Below are 24,243 nucleotides of genomic sequence, written 5' to 3' on the forward strand. Positions count from 1 at the left end.
ACTAGATGAATTACTCAGTAGAGGAATGAGTCCCCAGATTAATGACTGACAGATATGAATGCACACACACACACACACACACACACACACACACACACACACACACACACACACACACACACAAATCACAAGAGACAGAGGTTACATCATTATTTGAGACAGTATGACATCATTCTTCAGTGAATTTACATGTCATTTAGAATCCCCAGGTATTGTCATAGTAACGAGTCTTGGTGCTATGCATCATTGCACTACCTCTCTACAGAAGAAAAAAGGGAAAACTGCTCATTTTGGGTAGAAAGAGGGCTACGTAGAAACTCTGGGCAGCAGTATCTCTTCCAATATGAGATTAAAAATTGTACTACCTATCTGTCTTTCAGTTTAGATGGTACAATTTTGAATTCATGTGTGTTATTTTTACAGGACCTGGACAGAACAAGACCTGCCCACTTTGTTTCTATTAGGTGTTTACTAATTTTTGGCAAAAAGAGTTTGCTGTTCAGTGGTTTGAGTGAACAAGATAATTCTGGTTCAGATTAAGACTTAGTCCCGGGACTGATCTGAACTCTAATTTAGCGTTTGTGTAAACCAAACTGCTTCGCTCTCTGAATCCAGTGCTCCTTCCTTAGTAGGCACACCTATCTCACCCAAACCCCAGCATTCCTATGGGAAGTTGTCATGGTAACCACACATACCTGCCCCAGGTCTGGTTAGTGGATTACAGGAATAGTGGCAAACATCCTCAGCAAACATCCCATAATTAGACCCCTGATTCCAGAAAGTTCCCTGCCCTGTCAGCAAGTAAATCACCTAGACAGACTCATCTTTCCCACATAGCCAGAAGAAATGAGGAGATGAAAAAGAATGATGAGAGAGAAATAAAAAACCTCAGGACTGACCTGGGTCAAATTGTCTAGTACTGGCAAATCCCCACTATCTGCAAATACAGAGGGACCCATTCTTGATCCATAGACCAATTCTAGATCTATTCTAGACCCATTCTCTCCAGGATGGCTCCTGCACCACTAATTGTAACATTGTCTAGGTTCAAGGAGATGTGACGTTTACAACTATCACTGTAAACAAAGTAGCAAAGAACTGCTGGTGTAAAAGGGAACGGTCATTGAACTGTGCCAGTGTCACATTGGTTTCAGTGGCAAAAAGTTCCTTTGCACATCTGTACTCTTGTTCATCCATACAGCTAAGAGCCAGGTAACAGCAAGTAGAACACTGGTTGGCCTTACTGGTTTGCTGGTTTAAGGCTATGTGTTCATTTTTAATGAACTGTCAGTGTGTTTTGTGTTTAATGTGTTCCGGTCTTGTTTGACTTATTTTTGTTGTGTTGCAACTGAGGAGACAGCATCATTCTTGCTTGTTTGCAGGTTTGACTTTCTTCTTGGTCAGATATGCATCTGATCATAAGACTCATTTGCATTTGCATGGGGGAGTAACCATGCTGAAGCCATGTGTGTGGTGGTGTTTCAGTTCACTCACAAGAACGATGATCTCATTTCCTGTTTGGAGACAGAGGGAAATTTAGGGGATGTCACTGACATCATTGCGGTACAGTAGCAAACAGTTACAATCATATTACTGCATAGAGTGCTGTTTGCTATGCATAGACTTCAGCACAAACCATACAAACAACAGAATACAGAGTGAATATGTAATAATGTGGCACATGTCACACAGCAGACAGTAAGAGCATGGGCTCGATTTGGGTTGGTGTGTGACCGTTCAGCAAAGGTCATACAACACAAACTGGTGTTGATGTGTGGAATCAGTGTAGAAAAACATAGCTGGGATGGCTGAAGGCATCTGGACTGGTTCCTTTTCAAGGTGCTTGTGAGGAGTATGAAGATGCAGCTGACAGCAGCACACTGTAGTACACACCATATGGGAAGCTGCTGTATGTTGGTTTAGAACAGTGTGTTCTTTTTCCACTGATCTTTGATAACATCAGTTCTCACAACTTCTCAGTTGCTAGAGCAGAAAATCTAAGCATGATGTAATGTTTATTCAACTCAGTGAAGTACAAGAATTATCACTAACAGGAAGAAAATACTAGTTTTTAATACATTTTCTCATTTTAGTGCATACTGATATTTAATGTGAACGTGTGTGTGTTTGTGTATGTGTTTGTCTGTGTGTCTATGTGTGTGAATGTTTGTATGTGTGCGAGTGGGTTTCTGTGAATGTTTGAATGTTTGTGCGTTTGTGTGAAGATGCATGAATGTTTGAATGTCTGTGTGTGTGTGTCTGTGTGAATATGTGAATGTTTTAATGTCTGTATGTGTGTGTCTGCGTGATTGTGTGAATGTTTGAATGTCTGTGTTTGTGAGTGTCTGTGTGAATGTGTAAATGTGAATGTGTGAATGCTTGAATGAATATCTGTGTGTGTTTGTGTGTGTGTGTGTGTGTGTGAATGTTTGAATGTCTGTGTGTGTGTGTGTGTGTGTGTGTGTGTGTGTGTGTGTGCACGCATGCGTGAATGTTTGTATATGTGACCCTGAGAGAGAGAGAGAGAGAGAGAGAGAGAGAGAGTAGGTGTGACTATTAGCACTCTTGGGCTTTTTCCCAGGCCTCTTAAAGCTGGTTCCTAAGTACTGAAGTGTACTGGTTAGAATTATTTAAAATGTCCCTTTGTAACGTTTATTTTCTGAAAAACCCAAAGGTGGATGCTGCTGTTATGTCACGTCATTTCTTTGCCAAGGCATAAAGCAGACATCAGTTGCTAGTGCTTCTCCACAGTGTGAACCAGCTGACCTGATACTGGAGGTGTCACATAGATGAAAGCTGACCTTCAAACTGCCTTTTGATCTTCCTGGACCTCTTAGCAGGACATCAGCTGCTGCAGTTTATGCTTTCAGGTGGAAATCTTTTTATGTCCAAGACGGAGACAATCAGGAGTCTGGGATGCTGAAAGATGGTTTATCGTAGTGCGCTCATAGTCTAGTCCTTGCCCAGTTTAATGCTGACAACCAAACTTTACACTACCACAAAAAAAAAAAAAAAAAAAATCCTGAATGCGCATGCTTCTGCATGACAGTCTTCTCACACACACTGCTGCGACCAGCCTCAGAACTGATGATCTGCTACAAAACCAAACAGAGACTCCAGATAGCTGCATGTTCAACCATGATTCTCACATGGAGAAGTGTAATCATGCTTTCTCTCTGTGTGTGGAGGGTTAGTTTGAGTGATGTGGCACTCCAAAAATAGCTTCTAAGTCCTCCCTTCTCCACTTGCTTTTAGTCTGCTTCCAGTGGGCTAAGAGGAACGCAGGAAACCCCAAGAGCTGGCAGCACACACAGCTAAGATCTGTGAGTGTCTGTGTGCGTGCGTGTGTGTGTGTGTGTGTGTGTGTGTGTGTGTGTGTGTGAGTGTGAGTGTGTGTGTATGTGAGAGAGAGAGCGAGAGAGAGAGAGAGAGAGAGAGAGAGAGAGAGAGAGAGAGAGAGAGAGAGAGAGAGAGAGTGTGTGTGTGTGTGTGTGTGTGGATCAAATGAAATTCTTTCAGCTTTCTTACCCATAGTCCACATGGGGGAGAGACAGTGCTGATGTCACCACATTGGTTTCCAATAATGTACTCCTGGGATCCCACCCTAGGACACTTGCCTTCTAAACCACCAGGGCGTGCAAGCATGTAAGCGTGCATCTCTGCCCACCACTTCAGCTCCTACCAGCCCACCAAATTAGCTCAGAATCCATGATGTCATACATTCCAGGGGTGAGACCCATGTCTATATCAGGAGGCTGGAACCATATTAGGACTCCTCTTGAATACCTACTCACATTTTGATTAGAAAGTTTACATTTTGCAATGTTATCATTGTTAATCTATAAACATTTAAAAAATAAATTGTATGTTTAATAAACTGGTGTTTGAAACACACAGAAATTAAGTAATTTTTGAATGTCTGCTCACAAACACACCTTTCATTTTATAAATCTTTAAAAGTACAAATTGACATTTTGATAAATGAGTAAAGCACAAGGAAAATGAAAAGGTTTAATGAAGAACAAAACAAAGATGAGGACAAAGGACAAAATGTAACTAAAAAAGTGAACAGATGTGCTAGGGTTTCACAAGTCTTTTAGGTGTGGCTGGCATGATCTCAGCAATGAGAAGGCCAATGCGTAGACTGGAGGTACCTGTGGGCCTAAATAGGGAAGCCTAAACAACATGTATCTGAACATAAGGATCAAAAGGAGGGTTACTGGGAACATGGAAGTGACTGAGTGATGTGATTGTTAGAAGGCCTGGTGATGGAGGTTGTCTGATTGATTGGAGATGTCTGACTGACTGGGTGCTGGAGATTGGCTATGTGTGGGTAATTGGCTTTGTGTGAGTGTTTGGCTGAGCGTAAACTGGAACATTAAACAAATCTTTAAATATGCCATGACTGTGTGTTTAAGTAAAGATCTATAGAAGTATTGGGACCTGCAGATTTCACTTGCAGTGAAAAGCCGTGGCTTTGACCCCTGACCCCATAGTCCAGTCTTGACCATTAAAATAGTGGGGAATAAATGATAACACAACAAAAAACCCAGAGCACATTTATTACCCACAATGCTCCAGTTACTGTGAAGGTGATGGAAGGGCTTTTGACAACCTTTGAACAGTGACGTGTAAGACAGTGATGTGCATTTTTGTCTCTGGCAATTTGTTTCTTACTGAACTGGCTAATGCTGATGCTAGCTGCTATGCCCAAATACACCTTCTGTTTGTGTTTGCATGATGGACCTTCACGTGTAGAGTGTAGTGAAAGTAAAGTTGCTTAACTTAAATTGACTAAGCTAAATTTATCATGAAGTGAGAGAGGGAAACTGTTCTTCACTTCTCTTAAAAATGAAAGCTGGTGTCTCTTCAACTTACTAAACTTATAAGAAAACAGGAGCACAGTCAACAAACCCAAGCATTGCCATACACACTACAAATGCACTGCCCAAGAGCTCCTGGTCTGACCTCAAGGAACCTTCAGCTATATATGAGTTTTACTTTATACACATTGACGTATACACTGCGAATGTACTGTACTATACTGTGTGTTTGCATTATACTGTAGCTGCCACTGCTGGGCCCCTGGGCAAGGCCCTTAACCCTCAATTGCTCAAGTTATACTCAGTCATAATTGTAAGTCGCTTTGGATAAAAGCGTCAGGTAAATTTATTTGCTCAAATTGTATTCAAATCAGTTTTTCTGTATTGCAATGAACTGAAAAGACTTAACATGCCACCCCCTATAGTATAAAAACAAACACACCTGCCTTGTGCGACATGATCTTCACTCTGATGTGTCAGTATTATCTCTTCCCTCAGACCCCAACAGGGTGACAGCAGTGAGATTATCCCTCAGCCCCTCCCCCTCTACCACAGGCTCCGTGTGATTGGCTGCCTGGGCATATTTGCTCTAGCCTTTTGCCACACTGCTGGGAGACTGAGAGGTTGTTAACATTACAATGTCTATCAGATACATAGTCACAGGAAGGCTCTTAACCATGTCATCAGAACAGAAGCTCTCCCGATGCTACACAGGGGTGACTCTCTCACTGTACACTGTATGTTTGTAATAAAATACAGGGTCCCTAAAGAGACAAAATGCTACATGTATTTACCATAAAGGACAAAAGCCCTACTATGAAATTAGTGATTGCTATGCTGTTCCGCTGTCGCCATCTAGTGGTCATTTTTGTGATATTGCAGCTTAATATTTTTTGTACGTCTGTATGATTCACATTTGTTGTAACTCACATACTTCATTTATCACAGGTGAGCCCAACTCTTCCTCTCCAAATTAATTGTGATTAGAAAAAAGTGATATCGCTTAACTTAATCTTGTCACTAATATACTGTTCCTGGTTTGTTTGTTTTGTTTTTTTTTTTTACTGAAAATGATTCAGGATATTTTAAGTGTGCCTAGGAAGCGAGGAGGAATTCCCCAGAGTAGCACTTATTCATAGTGCTCTGACAGTGTCACATGCTATCACCTGTGATGTCACTACATTTTTTCTCTCCCTGTGAAAGCTGTACCTGGAAAAAATGATGTTTCTTGGTGAAGGGGACATTGCGCAAGTAGTTTATCACTGGAGATTCGCCAACGGATATAGCCCATATCCACATTAACATATGCACTCATATATACACATACATATACACAGACACACATAAATACACACATTCACATACATATATGTACACACACACATGCACATACTTCACTTCAAGAATAAGAGACAAGAGTCACAGTTAAACTCATAGTTAAGTTTTGTAGTCAAACGTCTTGGTAACTCCATAATATTTTGCTTTGAGGGGGTCATGGCTCTCATAACTGTAGTCATGCCCCAGTCTCGCTAGCATGTGAGGCCTGAGTACGGTAATGGCTCACTCTTACTGGTGAAGAAGAGGTGGGCATCTCTCCTACCGAACAAGAGACACCTAGCCAACCAAGGGAATCACTGACTCTGATCATATGGCAGTTACACCTGAAAATGCTATGCAGATGTAATAATGACTTAACACTATATGCTTTAAAATACCAATTATTCAATCAATTAGTTTAAAAAAACCCAACTAAAAGTATGTCAGACGTATGACAGAATGGAGTGTATGTTTTAATATGACTAAACCATAGAGGTGTGTACTGTACAGCTAAAAGGATCAAAAATGGTTGCCCAGCCAGACACCCAGCAGACACCTATAGGAAAAACTACTGACATGGATGGTTTATCCCACACTGCTCCCAGATACAGACAAGCCACATGTTTGGAAACTGGTGTTTCCAGTAAGCTGGTCAGTGACTGCCCACTGGAAAAGTGAATACAAATATACTTTGAGTAATAGAATAATATCCTGAACAGCTCATCTCTGTGATAATTTGCATGAAAGAGAGAATAAACAAATTAGCCAGGCAGTGGATTGGGCTACTGGAGAAAGGTCAGATGTTGGTATCTGCCAACTAAGGTAGAGCACGTAGAATCTACAAACCTGTGCTAGAGTGGGAACAGTAAGCACATCTGATAACTACTCCTGTTGCCAAGTGAACCGACTTCAGATAACCAAGTAAGAGATTGATTCAAATGTAAAAATTTAGCTATATACATCTAGGAACTGGAATGTTTTTTTTATTATTATTATTTAATAGAAGTAAATTAATAAATGTCTTTTTAAAGCAACACTGCGTTCTATTTTCTGAAATAGATATATTTTGATAAATGATTGTCATGTGTTGCTCATTGGCTCATTGGCTTTCTTATTAAGGGTCTTTAGATTCTCACTGGCTTGCTTATTAAGGGTCTAGACCTGGTTGTTGTATAGCTAGTTTATGAAAAACAATCTATTTTATACACTCAATATAAATAAAATGTAATTTAACTGAATGAGTTTTCTGACATTCTATTTTTAAAACAGCCATGTTGGAAATATAGAGTAGAACGTTTTCATTAGTGTCCAGGCCATTGTAGCATATTTCATGCATCTCAATAGGTTAAGTTTGGTTAGACAAAACTGATGTACTGTATAGGCAAATAGCTATGCAAATAAACCTGAGCTGTTGGAAAACAGCAACATTACACTAAAAAATGCAAATAATTACCAGACATATTTCAACACATGACCATATATTGTTAATGTTAGTGTTTATAAAAGAAAGCAAAGTAATTTATTTGTAACATACCAACATGGTGTCTATAAATGTATGAAATATGTGAAAAGCATGTGACACTGGTACAGTAAAAATAAGAACCAATTAAAGCATCAGTTTTGCAAGGTTTCTGTAAAGGAGAGGGCTGGGCTAAACTCAGGAGCAGGGCTGGGCTAAACTCAGGAGCAGGGCTGGGCTAAACTCAGGAGCAGGGCTGGGCTAAACTCAGGAGCAGGGCTGGGCTAAACTCAGGAGCAGGGCTGGGCTAAACTCAGGAGCAGGGCTGGGCTAAACTCAGGAGCAGGGCTGGGCTAAACTCAGGAGCAGGGCTGGGCTAAACTCAGCAGGGCAGATTTAGAGCTAAACTGCTATATGTTTCCAGCATCAGAGTTAGAACTAAAACTATGGTATAGTAGATGTCTGGAAGCAAGAATGGATATCCATGATTGCAGGAGATATGCAAATGATCACACAAGATACGTAAATCTGACAAGCCTGAGACAAAGCCAAAACTTGAACTAAAGCAAAATGACATGACGCTTAGTACACTGGGAACTGCAAAGCTCAAGGGACAAACCATAACACACGTACCTTTTTTCAATAAATTGCTTAATACTATCTTTAAATGTCCTCAAACACTAACATTGAATACAAGTTTCTGTGTATTCCTCCAGTTTTGTTTTATATTAAAATCTACTGTGTGTGTCTGCTGACAACTTGTGGTTGCATATACTTTGCATTTTATCTCTGTAAAGCCAAAAGGTAAACAGAAGTTATATGAAACGAGATTTACTGAACTGAATATAAACTCCAACCCTTAAGGTAGTCTTAAATGATAATTACAGAGTTCTCCCTTTGTCTAGGTATCAGTGAGTGAACTCAAGATGGGCTGGATACCCTCTATAAAGTTTACAACATGCAGTTTTCTGGTGATCATGGCTACCATCTCGATATCTTCTTTAGGTTCGTATTTTTGGGCCCTCTACAGAAGTACATTATTGCACATTATTGTATACAGTACGTTAATGTACAAATTTGTACATTATTCTCATAATGTTTACACAACTGAAGAAATACGGGTCATTATCCATGCAAAGGTGTATTCCTATAAAGTTCCTCTGTAAAATTAGCACTACTGTTTTTAAACAGCAATGTCAAAACAATCTGAGAGTTTAAAGGGGAGCGGGTGTAACCTGTGCAGACTAAAGAACAAACAGTGCTATTCCTCGGATTATTCCAAAGTTTAAATATACAGAAATATAACATTAAAATGTTATCTTGATAATAGCATTAAGCTAACACTTAAATTGTAGTTATAGTCTGTGCTCATATACAGTTACAGTCTGTATATGTTCTATGTAGGTCTTCGTGAGTGTAAAATAAATGGATGTAATAAGATTTTTTTGATCGATGGTGGATATACAGGACGATTGCCTACCAATTGCAGTGGTGAGTCTTTCCATGGAGCTCATTCAGTTTAATGGTGTCTTATGGCTGTGGTGAGCATGAACTGATGTTTCTGTTTATTTTTGTTTTTTTATTTCTGTTGCAACAGGAGCAATTAATAATGACAGCTGCATTTTGGGATTTGATACAAATCAAACAGAAGGAACTACAGGTAGTAATAATAATAATAAAGTTACATATATATAGCACCCTTTCAAACCCAAGGATGCTTTACATTGACGGGGATAAACACGAGGCCGAACGAAGAGCAGAATGAAGGAATACAGAGAAGGACAGTTGTGAAGAGATTGTGGCAGAGAGTTCAAAAGTTTGATAGTAGTAGCACTGAAGGATGTGCGGCCCTTGGATGCGAGTGGAGTCTGTACTAAGAGGACCAGAGCTAGAGGATCTAAGGATGAAGGAGGGACCGTATAAGCGAATGAGCTCAGAGACACAGGCAAGAGCCAGAAAATGAAGTGCTTTAAAGGTTAGAGAAGGTTCTGAAGGTCACTTTGCATTTTACCTATGTCAGGTTTTTCTCTTCACTAAACAGAGAAGGAACACTTCTACTTACAGGAGGCGAGACACCCTAACTAAAAGTGCAATGAGCAATGCGTAGATGAAAGCAGTTCCACAGATTTCCACCACCAAGAGTGTAACATAATGAAAGATCTTCTACTTCTACCTGGTGGAAAAAGATCCCTGAAACCTTTCTGTTTAAATCCATGTTTTTCTAACATAGAATTCCACAGTTTCTCTTCCGTAGTTTTGCATATATGTTGTTGCCTTTGTATTTTAGAGAATGTATTATATTACATTATATTACTGAATATAATGCAGTTAAAAGCATTTTAAAAATCCAGTAAACACTGGTGCTGTGGCCAGAAATCGACCATCAGTAAAGAGCCAGAGGATGTCAACATCAACTATCATAGAACGAGATATCTAACAGTATTCCTGGCTGTTACTCTCAGCCATTCTCAGCTCAGCAGTGAGACAGACATGTGTAAATACTCCATGAACTCTGTCACCTAAAATGGTGCTCCTGCAGTCAGGAGGATCAATTTCAGACTGAAGTTACACTCAGATATATACTGCATTTATGATATGTACCTATTATAGTTGGCAGTGACTTCAGGTGCAAGGTAGGTGTTCCTAATTTAATATCTCTTTAGTGTGTATATTCCTACTTTTGGACAATATCTGACCTGTTTGCTATTATTTTCTCTCAGACTGTAATTATTCCAATATTGGATTGTGGTTGTTAAACAACAGCAGCGTTTACTCAATCAACATAACAAGAAACCAATATCTGAGACCACAGAAAAACATATACTTTTTGAAAGAGAACCAAGACAATTTCACAAGTGCATGCAACAACACCTTGCACGATATACAAGGTACATAACAATATTTCATCATTCTCATAATTTGACTTTTATTATTCCTTAAAGTTGTTTGGATTAAAAACAGTGCCCTGCATGACTACTTGAAAAAACATGCAGGGAGGCAAACGCAGATCTCCAACTGAAGAGGGCTAATGAAAGTAGCAAAACAAAACAGAAACACTAACAGAGAAAAAACAGAAACGCTAACAGAGACAAAACAGAAACGCTAACAAAAACAAAACAGAAACGCTAACAGAGGCAAAACAGAAACGCTAACAGAGACAAAAGAAAGGCAAAGTCTTAGAAACACAAATAAGGCACAGATATAACATATCTGAATGGGGTGCGCTATAAAACCAAAATATAAGCATATGTAACAAAAGACCAGACATAAACAAATATAAAGGACCAAACATAAACAAAATGCCAACAGCAAGGGGCATTGTCACAATTCATTGCTTTCTATATTCAATTTCATAACAAACTATGCAATCTACCTGATATTTCTATATTTATATCAATATTTATAATCTACAATTTCTTCCAAAAAACTTGACTGACTTGACTTTCCAGAACCCTGAAAAGCATGTAGTGCTGAGTTTTGCTTACCCTTACTATGGGTGCCAGAGACCTCACAGAACTCTGCATGTGTCCGGAATGCATGATGACAACAAAACTGGAATACGTAATTACAAAAGAATTCAAAATACAAAAAACTAAACTTCAGGAAAACAAACTAACAGGAAACAGGCAGCAAGGCAATATTTCGAACACAGAAACATAACAAAAAGGTGAGGAACTTAGACATAGGCTTAGTGTTCTGACCAGCGACAAGACAGGGAAAACAGAGCTTAAATACACAAACTAACAAGGACTGATGAGGTACAAGTGAGACCAATACGAAGCAGAGAAAACAAAACAAGAACAGTAACAAATCAAGGGAACACATGGCTAGGAGTTGCCATGGGAACTGCAACACCTGGGAAGAGGGCAGTCGTGACCATTCAAATAACTTTTTTCATGACTAAACATACATGTAATACAACCATATAAATATTCATTCATTCTTTCATTTTCTATATCACTTTAGCCAATTCAAGTCAGTGGAACAGCACAGGAGACTGTAATGTCATGAGAACGTATGGAAATTGTAGTGTGACATGCCTGGATCCCAAATCCATTTGCCGGTCTGACAGTTATAACACAAACTGTACAGGTAAAAACACCTTTTTACAGAGACACTGGGTGGGGCATGGATATTGGGTGGTGTATTGTCTGCCTCAGAATTAGCTAAAAGCCAAATGACTTATACTTTACAGTGGGGTCTCACTAATTCGTGTTTGCATATTTGTGTGAGTGTGCATTACAGATTACAGCAGTAATTATGACAACATCGTGTTAAAAAATGAAACCATAGGTTGCTATAAGTGCGGCTCCGCATTAGAAAAACCAGAGGGACACAGTGATATTCCTTTTCTTCACGACATAAGTACTACTAACTTGGCGTAAGACAATATCAATTATGAAAAGAGAACAATTAAATTCTCTTAGGACTATGAATAATTTTAATTTCAAAATTATAACTAATAATTATAACTCTCTCTCTTTCTGTTACTTCAGTTCTGTTATGACGGCTCTGACCTCCCATGTTCTCAAATTAATGGAGAACAAGTCAACAATGTCCGTGTCTTATGGAGACGTGCAGGGTATTTTTGTGAAACAGAAAGACCCAGTTACCCCAGACACTGTCACTTTTGCCTACTCCAGTGGCACCAACCTTGGGGTAGGTACAGGAGAGTAGGTACAGTTTAGAAAAATAAAGTCTTTGTAAAATGGTGTACGTGCGTGTAAAAAAAGTAACCACGTGATAAAACCCCACATTCCATAGCTCATGTGCACTCTTCACTGCCTTACTCTATTAGAAAACGGGCTTCTTACAACCGTATGGTGAAGATAGAAGCTTCTGAAAAAGCTGCAACATCCTTTATGTAATCCTTACATTCTCACCACCCACCCATTCAAAACATGCATTTATTGCATGCTTGTTCTCCCAATCCTTCAAGGTTCAGTTTCTGGCTTCAGGTCCATTGTTGGCCAGATATTTTTGGATTGCCCACCACTCTAACAGTGACACTGATGTGTAAAAACATCAGTGCCTGTTACTCTTATGCCAACACATCCTCCTCTACACGCCTGTGTCACATCCTCCTGTAAGGGTTGGCACCAGGCCAAGTCAACCACACTACTAATCAGGCTTGATGCCCAACAGCTGGGCTAGACCTTATATAAGCCCAGTGACCCAGTCACTCAGTGCTGGGTCTTTGCTAAAGTTCTGAGCCAAGTTCCTAGCCGGTAACTTCGGGTATTGAGGTCTGTGAGCCCTTGTGCTACACCTCATTTCTTCCCTGCGAGGGTGTCCGTGTTTTGACACGTCCCCTCCCCTCTCCAGTTTTCCCCTCTCGAGTCTGTCTCTCTCCTGAGGGTTCCCTTAGCCATTCAAGTTCTTCCTCGTTTTCTGGTTTTGTCTGGGAAGTTTTAGTTTGAGTTTTCCTCAGTGCATCGGGGTTGCCATCTCTTCCCGTGGCGTCCTTTGTTCTCCCTTTTTCCAAGCTCGGCGTGGTGGTTAGTTTTTACTTTTGTTTTACCTGTTCCAAGATCTAACGGTTCTGCACACGGTTCTCTCATCATTAGAGCGTGGTTGCTCACCCAGCAGGCTGTCTGTGTCATCACCTAGCTGACCTGGGTTTGAGCCCACCTTACACCTTCTGAACCATGCCTGTGTTGCTGCTAGGCTGAAAATTCTGTTATCCAAATCATATCTGGTTATTAGTGAGCCTGTGGACCAAATCTAAGCAGGGGTGAACTGTGATGAGACTGGCTGACAATTTCTGCAATATAACAGATGGCCTGCAGCCTTTAATTGTGCACATAGAAAGTTCTAGTTCAAGGTCAGTGTTTCCTGTTAGAGGGAATACACTCTAAGAAAGTACATTCAGTTTTTTATGTAGAGAGGTAAGTAATTTGTTTTACATTAAAAAAAACAATTTTGAACAAGAAGAAGAGAGAAAAGGAAAAGTTTGGCAGTTTTGTCAACTACTAAAAAGCCTGAAACACTGTCATTTCCGCAGCGCCTCGAAGATAGCACTCAGCTCTGGACTTTTCCCAGGACGATCTCAATACCGAGGGAGGCTTTTGAGGAAGCTTTTAAACAAAACATCACCGTTGTGTTTGCTGCTGTGTTCCGATTTCCAAATTTTAGCAAGGTACATTGGTATTTTTCCATTCAGTTATCAGATAAGGATGTCAAATATGTAGAATATTTTTGAATTAATTAATTAATTAACAAACAAACCATTAGCTAAAGCAGTCACTTAGAGAGAATTTTGCTGGCCAAATTATAAAAATGAAGAGATTCTTACTAACACCAAACTATTTACTAAAAATCATATCTGGGAAAACATTCCCACCTCTCTTTCTCCCTCTTTCTCTCTTTCTCCCCCTTTCTCTGTCTTTCACTCTTTCTCTCTTTCTTCCTGTTTCTCTCTTTCTCTCTCTCTCCCTCTATAGATAGATAGTGTCATTTTAAATAATGAAGTGTATTCCATTGAGATGGGAGCAAACATAACCAACCTCAAGAACACAATTAACCTAACCTTCAGGAATTTTGACCCGGTAATTCAATACACTCAACACAACAAAACTATTATATCCACCCAAATATAACACACAGGACTCTCAGTTATAACAAACAGGACTGTCAGTCATAACACGCAGGACTGTCAGTAATAACATGCAGGACTTTAGTTATAACACACAGGACTCTCAATTATAACAAGCAGGACTCTCAGTAATAACACGCAAGACTGTCAGAAATAACATGCAGGACTTTAGTTATGGCACGCAGGACTCTCAGTTATAACAAGCAGGACTGTCAGTAATAACATGCAGGGCTTTAGTTATGGCATGCAGGACTCTCAGTTATAACATGCAGTTACCTATTGAAAACAATTTGTTTATTATAACATTATCTAAGATTTGACTTTTTTTTTCTGCAGAATGATGGTGTTCCTTCTTGTCACTCTTGGAACGGAAAAGGTTATTATACGTGCTTTAGATTATCTGCTGTGTGCCACTCTTGTGACCAACAGGCTAACTATGAATGACTTCTGTGATAAAAATAATAATAACAATCTCTGATTATATAACATTTTTCAATGTTGTTCCAAAATCTCAAAATTATTTAGATTGGAAAGATGAAATATTTATAAATATTAAAATCATACTTTTTATGATAGTAATAATATAAAATAAGATAAAAAAATAACAAACGCATAACTCTATACCTTATAAAATGTTTAACTAACTATGTTTAACTAAGTTTAAACCTAAACAAGCGTGTTTTTAGTCTGGATTTTAAAACTCCAGACAGCTGACATCCCTAATATTTTTCTAGAACACCATTCAAGAACATTTCTAGAACATTTTCCACTAGCTAAGTGGCGGTTGGTTACTTTTCTAACCAATTGAGGGCTTATGTAACAATGACGCTGCTGTCACTAGGTTCCCAGCAAAACTGGACAACTGAAGGGTGCAATACGACTATTATAAATGCCACTGTAACCTGTGAATGCCAGCACCTGACCTTCTTTGCTTTGCTGATGGTGGTGAGATTCTCTTTCAGTCATGTACCTCAGTGACCACTAACCCCACCTACAGAGATCCTCCTTCAGTTCCAGCCATAGCCTAACACACCTTCTTGAACTGGTCATTCCCCAACACACCTGCTATAACTGATCATAATCCAACACACCTGCTCTATCTAATCATAACCCCACACACCTGCTCAAATGAATCATAACCCACCTGATCGAGGTCTTCAGAAAACCTTGCATTAGTTGGATCAGGTGTGGCACAGTAAGGGTTAGACGTTCTACATGAAGACAGGTTTTTACAGAGGTTTGATTTGACCACAGACCACAATATATATTCACCTGAAAGGTTTAACTGTCTAATGATGCTTGTGCAGTAATGTTACCTTGGCCAAAGTTTATAAAACATTTCTGATTGAGAAACAATAACTTAGATTAGACCTAAGGGAAGCCCGGTCCAGGAGATGTCAAAATGGTTATGGTGTTTCTACAGCCACCTGAAAACATAAGCAGCTCAGACTTGAACAACCTCACCTACATCACCTCCATTGGCTGTGGGCTCGCCCTCTTCTTCCTATGTGTGGCTCTTTTCATGCACTTCTTGATAAGGTACAGTGTGAGCAGAAAGAAAGAATGAAACAAAAAAGATTTAACATTTAACACAAAACAACTAATCTAAGTAGTCATTAAAGGTTCATGCCCTTTCTGGGTTGAGAGGAGCTCGGGTGGAAAAACTGTGCAGTATGTCTCCAGGATGAACTCCAGGATGAACATCTCCAACATCTCTCCACAGGCAGGCGAGAGCCAGCGTTTCGGTTCATATCCTCATAAACCTGTTTGTGGCCCTGTCTCTGTTGAACCTGACCTTTCTGACCAACGGGTCTGTGGCGAACTTGCAGAGCCTGATAGCATGCAAGCTAATGGCAGGCTTCATGCACTACTGCTTGCTGGCCAGCTTCACCTGGTTTGGCCTGGAGGCCCTGCACCTCTGTCTGCAACTGGTCAATAACCCAGCGACTATCAAACACTACCTCACTAAGATCTGCATCACTGGCTGGGGTGAGTGTTGGAATGAAACCCTGATGATCTGTGTTCGCAGGACAATGGCATTGTCCTCTATTACTGCTGTTTGAGGACAGTTGTGGACAGCTGACACAAGTTTTTATAGACAACTCATGTCATTTGACCTTTGACTTATGTTTTCTTTAGTGCCTCCTGCCATTACTGTGGCTGTCCTTTTCTGTGCGGGGAAATACAATAAACTTGTCTTCCACACTGATTCAGGAAATGTGGAAAGAATGTAAGTAAGCACAAAATGCTTTTATACTCAGGTCTTAATTTACACCATAAATGCTCAAATCCTCTGGTACAGGTCTTCTTCTTGTGGTGCTCCATTTTAGTCTGTGTTCAGTTGGTGGCAGGGCGTTTAATCTTACAGCTTCCAAGCCTTGGACCTCAATCTTCAAAGACCTCAAAGACACCCCCATCCACACACACTATTGTTGCTGTATTCTCATTTTTACTATTTTTGCTACTCTATTTGTTTTTGGCTTACTGTTGTTTTGCTCTGGTTTTCTATGTCCTTTTTCTTTACTGTCTGTTCCTCATTTTGTCACATTTTGCTATGTCAGACGTTGATTTTTAGTCTGAAAGTTGCCATGTTTATCTTATTCTCTTGTTGCTGTATTACTCTCATGCTGCTCTATTACCCATCATGCTCTCTGTGATCTGCGCTTACAGGTGCTGGATTGTAGACTCAGTCACCCTATACGTGGTGAACATCGGTTTCTATTCCATCATCTTCCTCTTCACACTGATGACCTTCATCTTCATGCTACGCTGGCTCTACCTAGTGAAGAGGGTGCATGTGGCATGCCTCAGAGACAATGCCAGCTCAGGTCAGAGCACCAACACAGACACCGGCAACATGTTCACTGTGATGGGTCTGTGCAGCATGCTGGGACTCACCTGGGGCTTTGCATTCCTGGCATACGGCGCCATGCGCCTCCCAGCTTACTACATCTTCACTATCCTCAACTCCTTCCAAGGTGGGTCAGAGAAAGAAGTAAAATGGCTATTTCTGCTGGATGTACATGATTTGCAGTGTCTGGGTTAGTTTGATGATATAGTAGTTATGGGGGCAAAGCTCTGTTTACACAGGTGTCGCCATGGCCCCCGTGGCGACAACCAGCAGACAAAAATCACGTGTATCCAGTCATTTGCAGACCATGGTCATCTTCGTTTACAACGTAACAGCCCAGTCCCCAGTGAGTCGCTAGCTCATTCAACCCTTTCCTGTTTCTTCTCAGGATTCATCCTCTTCATATATTATTACAAAACCAGCAAGCTTGTGGGGGAAGTGGACACCCAGTCAGGAGAGCCCACCATTGTGGAAAACCCTTACGACAAACCAAAAATATTTTAAATCCAGCTGGAATTCAGATACTAGGTTAGGCTAGGTATTCATATCAAGTAATATAATGTCTTAAGAAGACAAGACCCAGAAGCTCTGTTGTTGGGGGCTGTACCAGTGCGAAGGACATCTGATAAGTTAGAAAGACCATGTAGGCATGTTGGTGAAGAAAAAGGTCATAGGTTGTTTCCCATCATGCAAGTCTTCAGAAATTTGGACATCAACGAGTTGCACCTCCTGCTGCTTCAGAGCACTTTCCTTACAAAGCTGGCAAAAGGCTTTTATGTGATACATCCTGTCTCTCTGGAAATTGTGTGTAATGCAGTCTTAAATACCTCTACATCCATTACTGAACTACACTGCAGTTACTACTGAATATCGCTTATAATTATATATATATATATTAAGCAAAATATTTTCAGACTGTAAACATTAATGATTTTTGATTCTAAATGAAAGCTTAATGTTTCTTTTTAGCAAAAGTTTTAAATAAAATGCTTCATACTGGCACTAGATTACTGCCGCACCAGTGCATCACTGCTACATCTCCCACCTCGAATAACTGGGCAGATCCTGCCGTCCACAACTCACATTGACATCTTTACGTTGGCATCTTTCAGTACAGGGTGTTTGGATTTCAGAGAATCAGCGTGTTCCTCGAACGCCACCAAAGAATTTAATGAACTTCAATTTCAAGATATTTACGGCATTTTATCCAAACCGTTTTATGACTGAACACAACGTGAGCAATTGAGGGTTAAGCGGCCCAACAGTGGCAACTTAGCGGTGGTGGGGCTTGAACTGACAACCTTCTGATTATTATAACCTTTTAATTATTATATTAAAATATATAAGGGAGGGGGGAAAAATGAGATTATACATGAGGGAGGAGCTAAGAAAAAGTCGTCACCACGTCACCCTACGTAGGCTGCCGGTACGAGCGGGAAAATTCATAGTGTGTCGAGTTGTTTTGGTGGAGGTAAGTGTGATGTTAGCATAGCTAGGCTACTTAGGTTATGTGTGTTGACACAAATCAAATACAAATGGGCACAGTTCAATAGTGGCACGATAAAGCGCCCGAATTGAAATCACCGTGGTATTTTAATTTGCTATGAGTTTACCAGTTTACAGTTATGTCAGTTAACTCGCAACTGCTGATTTCTTGTAAACTAGTTAGCTAGCAGTTATTTATCCGATCTTCGTTTTATTGCCTAGGTAACCAGGTTGGGTTTACTGGATGTAAATGAATTATAGACAAACGAGGTTAATCAGCTAGGGAAACATTCTCTGCATCCAATGTCGCTGCAGTTCATTTGCCGAATCTTACATAAGAAAGTTGGTTTGCGTTAGCCACCTAGCTGTAATGCTAAGACAGGATAACTAGCTGGCCAGTCAAGGTGAAAGAGAGCTAAGAAAAAGTCATAATTCGCCGTGTCCAACTTTTTGCCGATTAACGCTATCTTACGTCTTTTTCTGTCTGATCTGACAGTTCATCACAGTGCATGACCAGCTAAAGTGGCAAGAAAGCAGCCGGATAACTAACCTAGGTAGGTCTGTTGGCTAACGTTAGCTAGCTAGCTGTTTTACTAATTAATCGGACGTTAGCTGTATAACGTTGACGAGCTGGCAGGCTCAACCAAGTTAATTAACTTGACTAACTAGCTATATAAAGTTGATTGCAGATAACGTTACATTTTCCATTACTACTTTAGTTTGGTTTGAAACTTCAGATAGCAACATGGCAATTTCGAACATAATCGTCATAAAATTGCATAATGCTTTAAAGTTTACACTGGCAAAACTTGGCTAGCTTTTAGTCACTCTTGTCTAGAGTTGTGCCTAGCTGGCTAGCTATCTTAGTTGTGTCCATGGAAGAAATCCTTATTCTATCATATTCGGGCCAGAGTCTAAGGTTATCACTAAACAATGAAGTAGGAGTTGCTTGACTGATTGTAAAGGTGCGATGTGTGCCACGTCCAATGGTCCAGGTTGTTGCGATGGCTATGAAAAGTGTGAGCCGAGTGGAGGTAGAGACGGAAGTCGAGGAGGAGAGTTTTGGACCCCAGCCTCTGAGCCGCCTGGAGGTACAGCTACCAATAACACATTTTCCTGTGAAAAGTAGGCTAATATACCGTTTACTTCTGTCACAATGCACAAGTGGCCACCTAGATCTGTTCTGCAGCCCTAAGCTGAAGACTGGTTAGATCATGTGACTGTTGCACTGTGGTTTGTTATTCATTTATGTTCACTTTTTGCTCACTCTGTGGTCACACCTGCTGTTCCTAATGAATGTATCTTAATATATGATTTTTAAAAAATTCTTATATCTGTTAAGGGTGCCTTTCTGCTCACTGTGCCGATCGGAATGGTGTGTGTGTGTGTGTGTGTGTGTTCCCAGCAGTGTGGTATCAGTGGCAGTGACCTGAAGAAGCTGGAGGAGGCAGGCTTCCACACCATTGAGGCCGTGGCCTATGCACCCAGAAAGGAGCTCCTTAACATCAAGGGCATCAGCGAGGCGAAAGCTGATAAAATCCTGGTGAGGATGATCACAATCTCAGACATGCTACCAAGCACTATCTAAACCACCATGTCCAGGTCTTTACCAAAGCCATTGAAAATGTATGCTAGCCACTGGAAAAGTAATGATTATAAATAGTAAAATATTTCTTGCATATATTACAGATGCATGCATGCATGCATGCATGCATACATACATACATTCATATGTATCTGTGAAATAAAGTTTTTGATAGCTTTGAAGCTGGTAGTGTTTTTATAGTTTACCAGATGCTGTCCACTGTGGTGTTGATTCTTTCTCATATTGGCTGTCTCCAGCAGTTTTCAGAGCCCAGTCCTGAGTGTGTGGTCTGAATGAATCTGATATCCGAGTCCTGCAAGTCCTTCAGCTCATTCTCGGTTTCTGTGCAGGGGGAGGCTGCCAAGTTGGTTCCCATGGGGTTCACAACGGCAACAGAGTTCCACCAGCGCAGAGCTGAGATCATCCAGATCACCACGGGCTCCAAAGAGTTGGATAAGCTTCTGCAGGGTGAGAAGTCCACTGACTGAAGGAGCTGGAGTTAGCAGCCTGGCTGGAGCGTTGTACAGTGTGTTGCTTTTGCAGGACTGGCCACAAAGTGGTGGTGCAGGAAGCATCAACAGAATGGATCCCATTCTGGAGTAGGTTTTTGCATATTACTGGGTTTTCTGTGATATAACAGCAAAATGGCACAACTGTAAGGTCGTTCTTTTCAGCACCACAGCTGTAAGTGCCACAGAGTCCTCTAACTGCAACTGAGACCCCCTCCCCACCTTTCTAGGTGGTATTGAGACAGGCTCCATCACAGAGATGTTCGGGGAGTTCCGCACGGGGAAGACGCAGTTGTGCCACACGCTGGCGGTCACCTGTCAGCTGCCCATTGACCAGGGAGGAGGGGAGGGCAAAGCCATGTACATCGACACCGAGGGCACCTTCCGGCCCGAGAGGCTTCTGGCTGTAGCTGAGAGGTGAGAGGTACACAGACAGCAGGGCTGAGACCAGTTCAACTCAACGTGGATGTTGGCAGAGGCTCACTTGAGTCTCACTTTTTTTTTTCTTTTTTCTTTTTTTAAAGATTTTATTATTTTATTATTATTCTTTTTAAATTGAGGAGTCAAAGAAATTGAGACAAATTAACAACAAGGCAGCAAACGATAAAAATGAACGGTGTAGAAAGCCCTAATCTAAATTGGGGTAACAATTGGTAATATCAAAAGCCCTGATTTACAGACATTAGGTTTTGTTTTTATGGTTTTCTTTACCTTGGAATCCTTTCCATAGCACCAAACACAGCTCACATTCACACACGCACCCAAATACACTCTAACACAGTTTAAAGGGGAGGGGCTTAATCTGCCAGCATCATCTGTAATCAAAAACAGCAGTGTTGCCTTTTAAAGCGAATGTTATCTTCTCCAGTCTATGGAAATGGATAATGTCTTGACTGAAGGTGGTTTTGTAGAGTTTCACAGTAAAAAAAAAAAAGTGGCATGTAGCCAATAGATGAAAGCCAGAATATCCAATTGAACTCTTAATAAGGCGAACCAAAGGAGCTACCGAATATAGCAATAGAGGGGCATGTGTTGATGTTAATGCGCAAGACCCTTGACATTCTCCCAAAACAATCAGACCAGAATTTACTTATAGTGGGACAGAAATAAAACGTATGCCAAAGTAAACGCTGAGGTAGTGCATTTATCACAGTGATTACTGATTGTTAGGGTAGAATTTAGATATTTGAGACTTGGACCGGTGAACACTCTAATGCTTTGAACTGGATCATCTGAAGTCTGGCCCAAATGCACTGGATCATGTTGTCCCACTATTGTTCAGTAAAAGCGCTATCTAACTCTCATTCAGTGGCTCTCTTGATCTCATCCAAGGAACATGTATCCAAGACAATAAGTTGTGAATATATCCTGGATATAAGTGATTTTTGGGAGAGGTCTGGTGTCAGATGGTCTTCTCAAAGGAAGACAAAATAAAGCGTCTAACTTCGAACTAACAAAATGGATATGAATAGGGCAGATTTAAAGTCAAACCCCTCTCATTTATAGCAGTTTTATGTTTATACCAATTAATAGCAGTCAAATAGCAGTTAAAAAGCTTCACATTTTAGTAGTGATGGTGGTTTTTGATCCTGTGCGTCCGAGTGCCGGAGGGAAAGGGGAGCTAAGCACATGTGCGTGGGGTGTTCTAGGTACGGGCTGGTGGGCACTGACGTTCTGGATAATGTCGCATATGCTCGCGCCTTCAACACAGACCATCAGACTCAGCTGCTCTACCAGGCGTCGGCTATGATGGCAGAGTCCAGGTAAACCGCACGCACACACACACACACATACACACGCACTGCTGCTGAAAGGGAACTCTGTTTTGATCATTTTCACCCTCCCCTCTCTCAGGTATGCTTTGCTCATAGTGGACAGTGCCACTGCACTGTACAGGACGGATTATTCCGGAAGAGGGGAGCTCTCGGCCCGTCAGTGCCACCTTGGCCGCTTCCTCCGCATGCTGCTGCGTCTTGCTGATGAGGTGAGACCCGCACGCACTGACTGACGTGCCCTAATGCTGGACACAACAGCTAGAGAGACCGGCTAGGTTGTAACTGAACAGAAAAACCACCTGATCTCTTTTTAAAGAAGTGCCCTTGGTATGTAGGAAAATAGTTTGAAAAGATCTTCTGAGATGACCGAGAAAGGGCTATAGGTATGAGAGATTTGAAGCTGAAGGAATATTCCTTTAAGAACACAGTATATATTCTCGTGTCTAGTTTGGCGTGGCTGTCGTCATCACCAATCAGGTTGTAGCTCAGGTGGATGGTGCTGCCATGTTCTCTGCAGACCCCAAGAAACCCATTGGAGGAAACATTTTAGCACACGCCTCCACAACCAGGTAAGATCCTTATAGGAGAGTGATCTCCTAATTATGCAACCATATTTTTTTATTTATATATATATAAAATTTTTAAAGAATTTTAAATGTAACTGTTCTTCAATCCCTCTCTCTCTGAGGCTGTACTTACGGAAGGGCCGAGGTGAGACCAGAATCTGTAAGATCTACGACTCCCCCTGCTTGCCTGAGGCAGAAGCCATGTTCGCCATCAACGCGGATGGAGTTGGAGATGCTAAAGACTGAGAGACACCTAGAAAGGGCGCACACCGTGTGGACTCATAAAGGAGACCCAGTACTACCTACACTAACGCACACGGCCATCAGTACAAACGCCAACGCTATCTCGGGAGGAAGGGGCCCATGTTTGAGAAGAATAGATCCGAGGGTGTGATGGCAGTGTTCTGCTGAACCTGTGGCTGACCTGACTGCTTATAGCACCACTCTGGGGCTATGTCAGGGGCTGTGAAATGCAGCCCGAAAGCTCACAAACTCCTCGATCTTTCCCTTTGTTTCCCTGCGGTTAGAATCAAATGTCAGAATAATGTCAGTGTAATACTGCACACCTTTGTTATTTATTCATTTTCTTTACACCTGTATTCAGTTACATTACATTCAGTGACCCCAGAGCAGCTGGTCTCGAGTTCATATACTCTCTGCGAGATGTCTGATGAACATGTCCGTTGAAACAGATTCCTCTCCCTCTCTCGCTCACGCACACACACACACAGGCATATTCATTTAGTGTGATCTGGACTTGCACTGTTCGTTTCATTTAACATGGAAGCTGGTTCTCAGGTGCCTCGTTCAGATGTGTTTGAGTAGACAGTGGAAACCATGCTGTGGCTCTGGCGCCCCCCACCACCGCAGACTAAACAAATTGTTGTGCTACAGGATTATTGCCCAAGATATTTTATTATTCCTTTTTGGTGTGATGTAATTGGGTTATTAGTGGTGGGGAAAAAAAAGATTATTTTTGTTTTTCCTGTTTGTGTTTGTGTTTTGGTGACCTTGGAACTGTAACCATTTTTGTACAGAGAATACTTTGAATTAAATGTTCTGTTATTGGTCACACTGCTCATTTAATAATTCACCAATTACATTTTTGCTTCTTAAAATTTAAGTCAGAAATATCAGAGTTTGCATCTTTTGTGACTATTAAAAATTAAACTGCTGGAGCATCAGTGTATGTGCAATTAACTGCCAGCTGTCACCTAGTCTACCTACCCCCTTTACATGTGCATTAACATACAATAATAATGCTTTTACAAACCAGAA

The 24,243-nt window shown here is 40.9% G+C and overlaps 2 protein-coding genes across 9 annotated transcripts; both read left to right on the forward strand.

Annotated features, from left to right (window-relative positions):
* Positions 1-3,783: 3,783 nt before the first annotated feature.
* adgrg11 (adhesion G protein-coupled receptor G11) lies at positions 3,784-17,560 on the forward strand. The gene is made up of 16 exons (XM_081695349.1): positions 3,784-7,061; positions 8,505-8,604; positions 9,004-9,090; positions 9,197-9,259; positions 10,320-10,487; positions 11,566-11,691; positions 11,845-11,980; positions 12,096-12,258; positions 13,604-13,738; positions 14,043-14,147; positions 14,531-14,570; positions 15,036-15,139; positions 15,618-15,733; positions 15,918-16,183; positions 16,334-16,424; positions 16,865-17,560. The coding sequence occupies exons 2-16, from the start codon at positions 8,526-8,528 to the stop codon at positions 17,238-17,240; spliced, it is 2,055 nt and encodes a 684-aa protein (XP_081551475.1). The 5' UTR covers positions 3,784-7,061; positions 8,505-8,525; the 3' UTR covers positions 17,241-17,560.
* Positions 17,558-24,143, forward strand: rad51 (RAD51 recombinase). 8 transcript variants are annotated; one of them, XM_027030130.3, is made up of 10 exons: positions 18,072-18,516; positions 19,027-19,084; positions 19,526-19,621; positions 19,939-20,073; positions 20,466-20,583; positions 20,855-21,041; positions 22,274-22,387; positions 22,479-22,608; positions 22,847-22,968; positions 23,088-24,143. In XM_027030130.3, the coding sequence occupies exons 3-10, from the start codon at positions 19,535-19,537 to the stop codon at positions 23,209-23,211; spliced, it is 1,017 nt and encodes a 338-aa protein (XP_026885931.1). In that variant the 5' UTR covers positions 18,072-18,516; positions 19,027-19,084; positions 19,526-19,534; the 3' UTR covers positions 23,212-24,143. The 8 variants fall into 8 exon arrangements, with proteins under 8 accessions (XP_081551481.1, XP_081551479.1, XP_081551477.1 ...); XM_027030128.3 differs by having other exon boundaries at positions 18,079-18,516; positions 19,936-20,073; XM_081695353.1 differs by lacking the exon at positions 19,027-19,084 and having other exon boundaries at positions 18,070-18,516; positions 19,936-20,073; positions 22,917-22,968; positions 23,088-23,226.
* Positions 24,144-24,243: the final 100 nt, after the last annotated feature.

The sequence above is a fragment of the Electrophorus electricus genome, chromosome 2 (genome assembly GCF_041902795.1).
Source record: "Electrophorus electricus isolate QZ-2024a chromosome 2, ASM4190279v1, whole genome shotgun sequence".
NCBI classification, from domain to species: domain Eukaryota; kingdom Metazoa; phylum Chordata; class Actinopteri; order Gymnotiformes; family Gymnotidae; genus Electrophorus; species Electrophorus electricus.

Bases quoted from the DNA above. Each gene is read 5' to 3' on its own strand.
- rad51 (XM_081695350.1), top strand. From the start codon at position 18,406: ATGAGATTATACATGAGGGAGGAGCTAAGAAAAAGTCGTCACCACGTC. The intron at 18,517-19,525 runs GTAAGTGTGATG...CCAATGGTCCAG, and splicing joins GTCGAGTTGTTTTGGTGGAG to GTTGTTGCGATGGCTATGAA. The intron at 22,609-22,846 runs GTGAGACCCGCA...TCTCGTGTCTAG, and splicing joins TGCTGCGTCTTGCTGATGAG to TTTGGCGTGGCTGTCGTCAT.
- adgrg11 (XM_081695349.1), top strand. From the start codon at position 8,526: ATGGGCTGGATACCCTCTATAAAGTTTACAACATGCAGTTTTCTGGTG. The intron at 15,734-15,917 runs GTACAGTGTGAG...ATCTCTCCACAG, and splicing joins TTCATGCACTTCTTGATAAG to GCAGGCGAGAGCCAGCGTTT. The intron at 16,184-16,333 runs GTGAGTGTTGGA...TGTTTTCTTTAG, and splicing joins GATCTGCATCACTGGCTGGG to TGCCTCCTGCCATTACTGTG.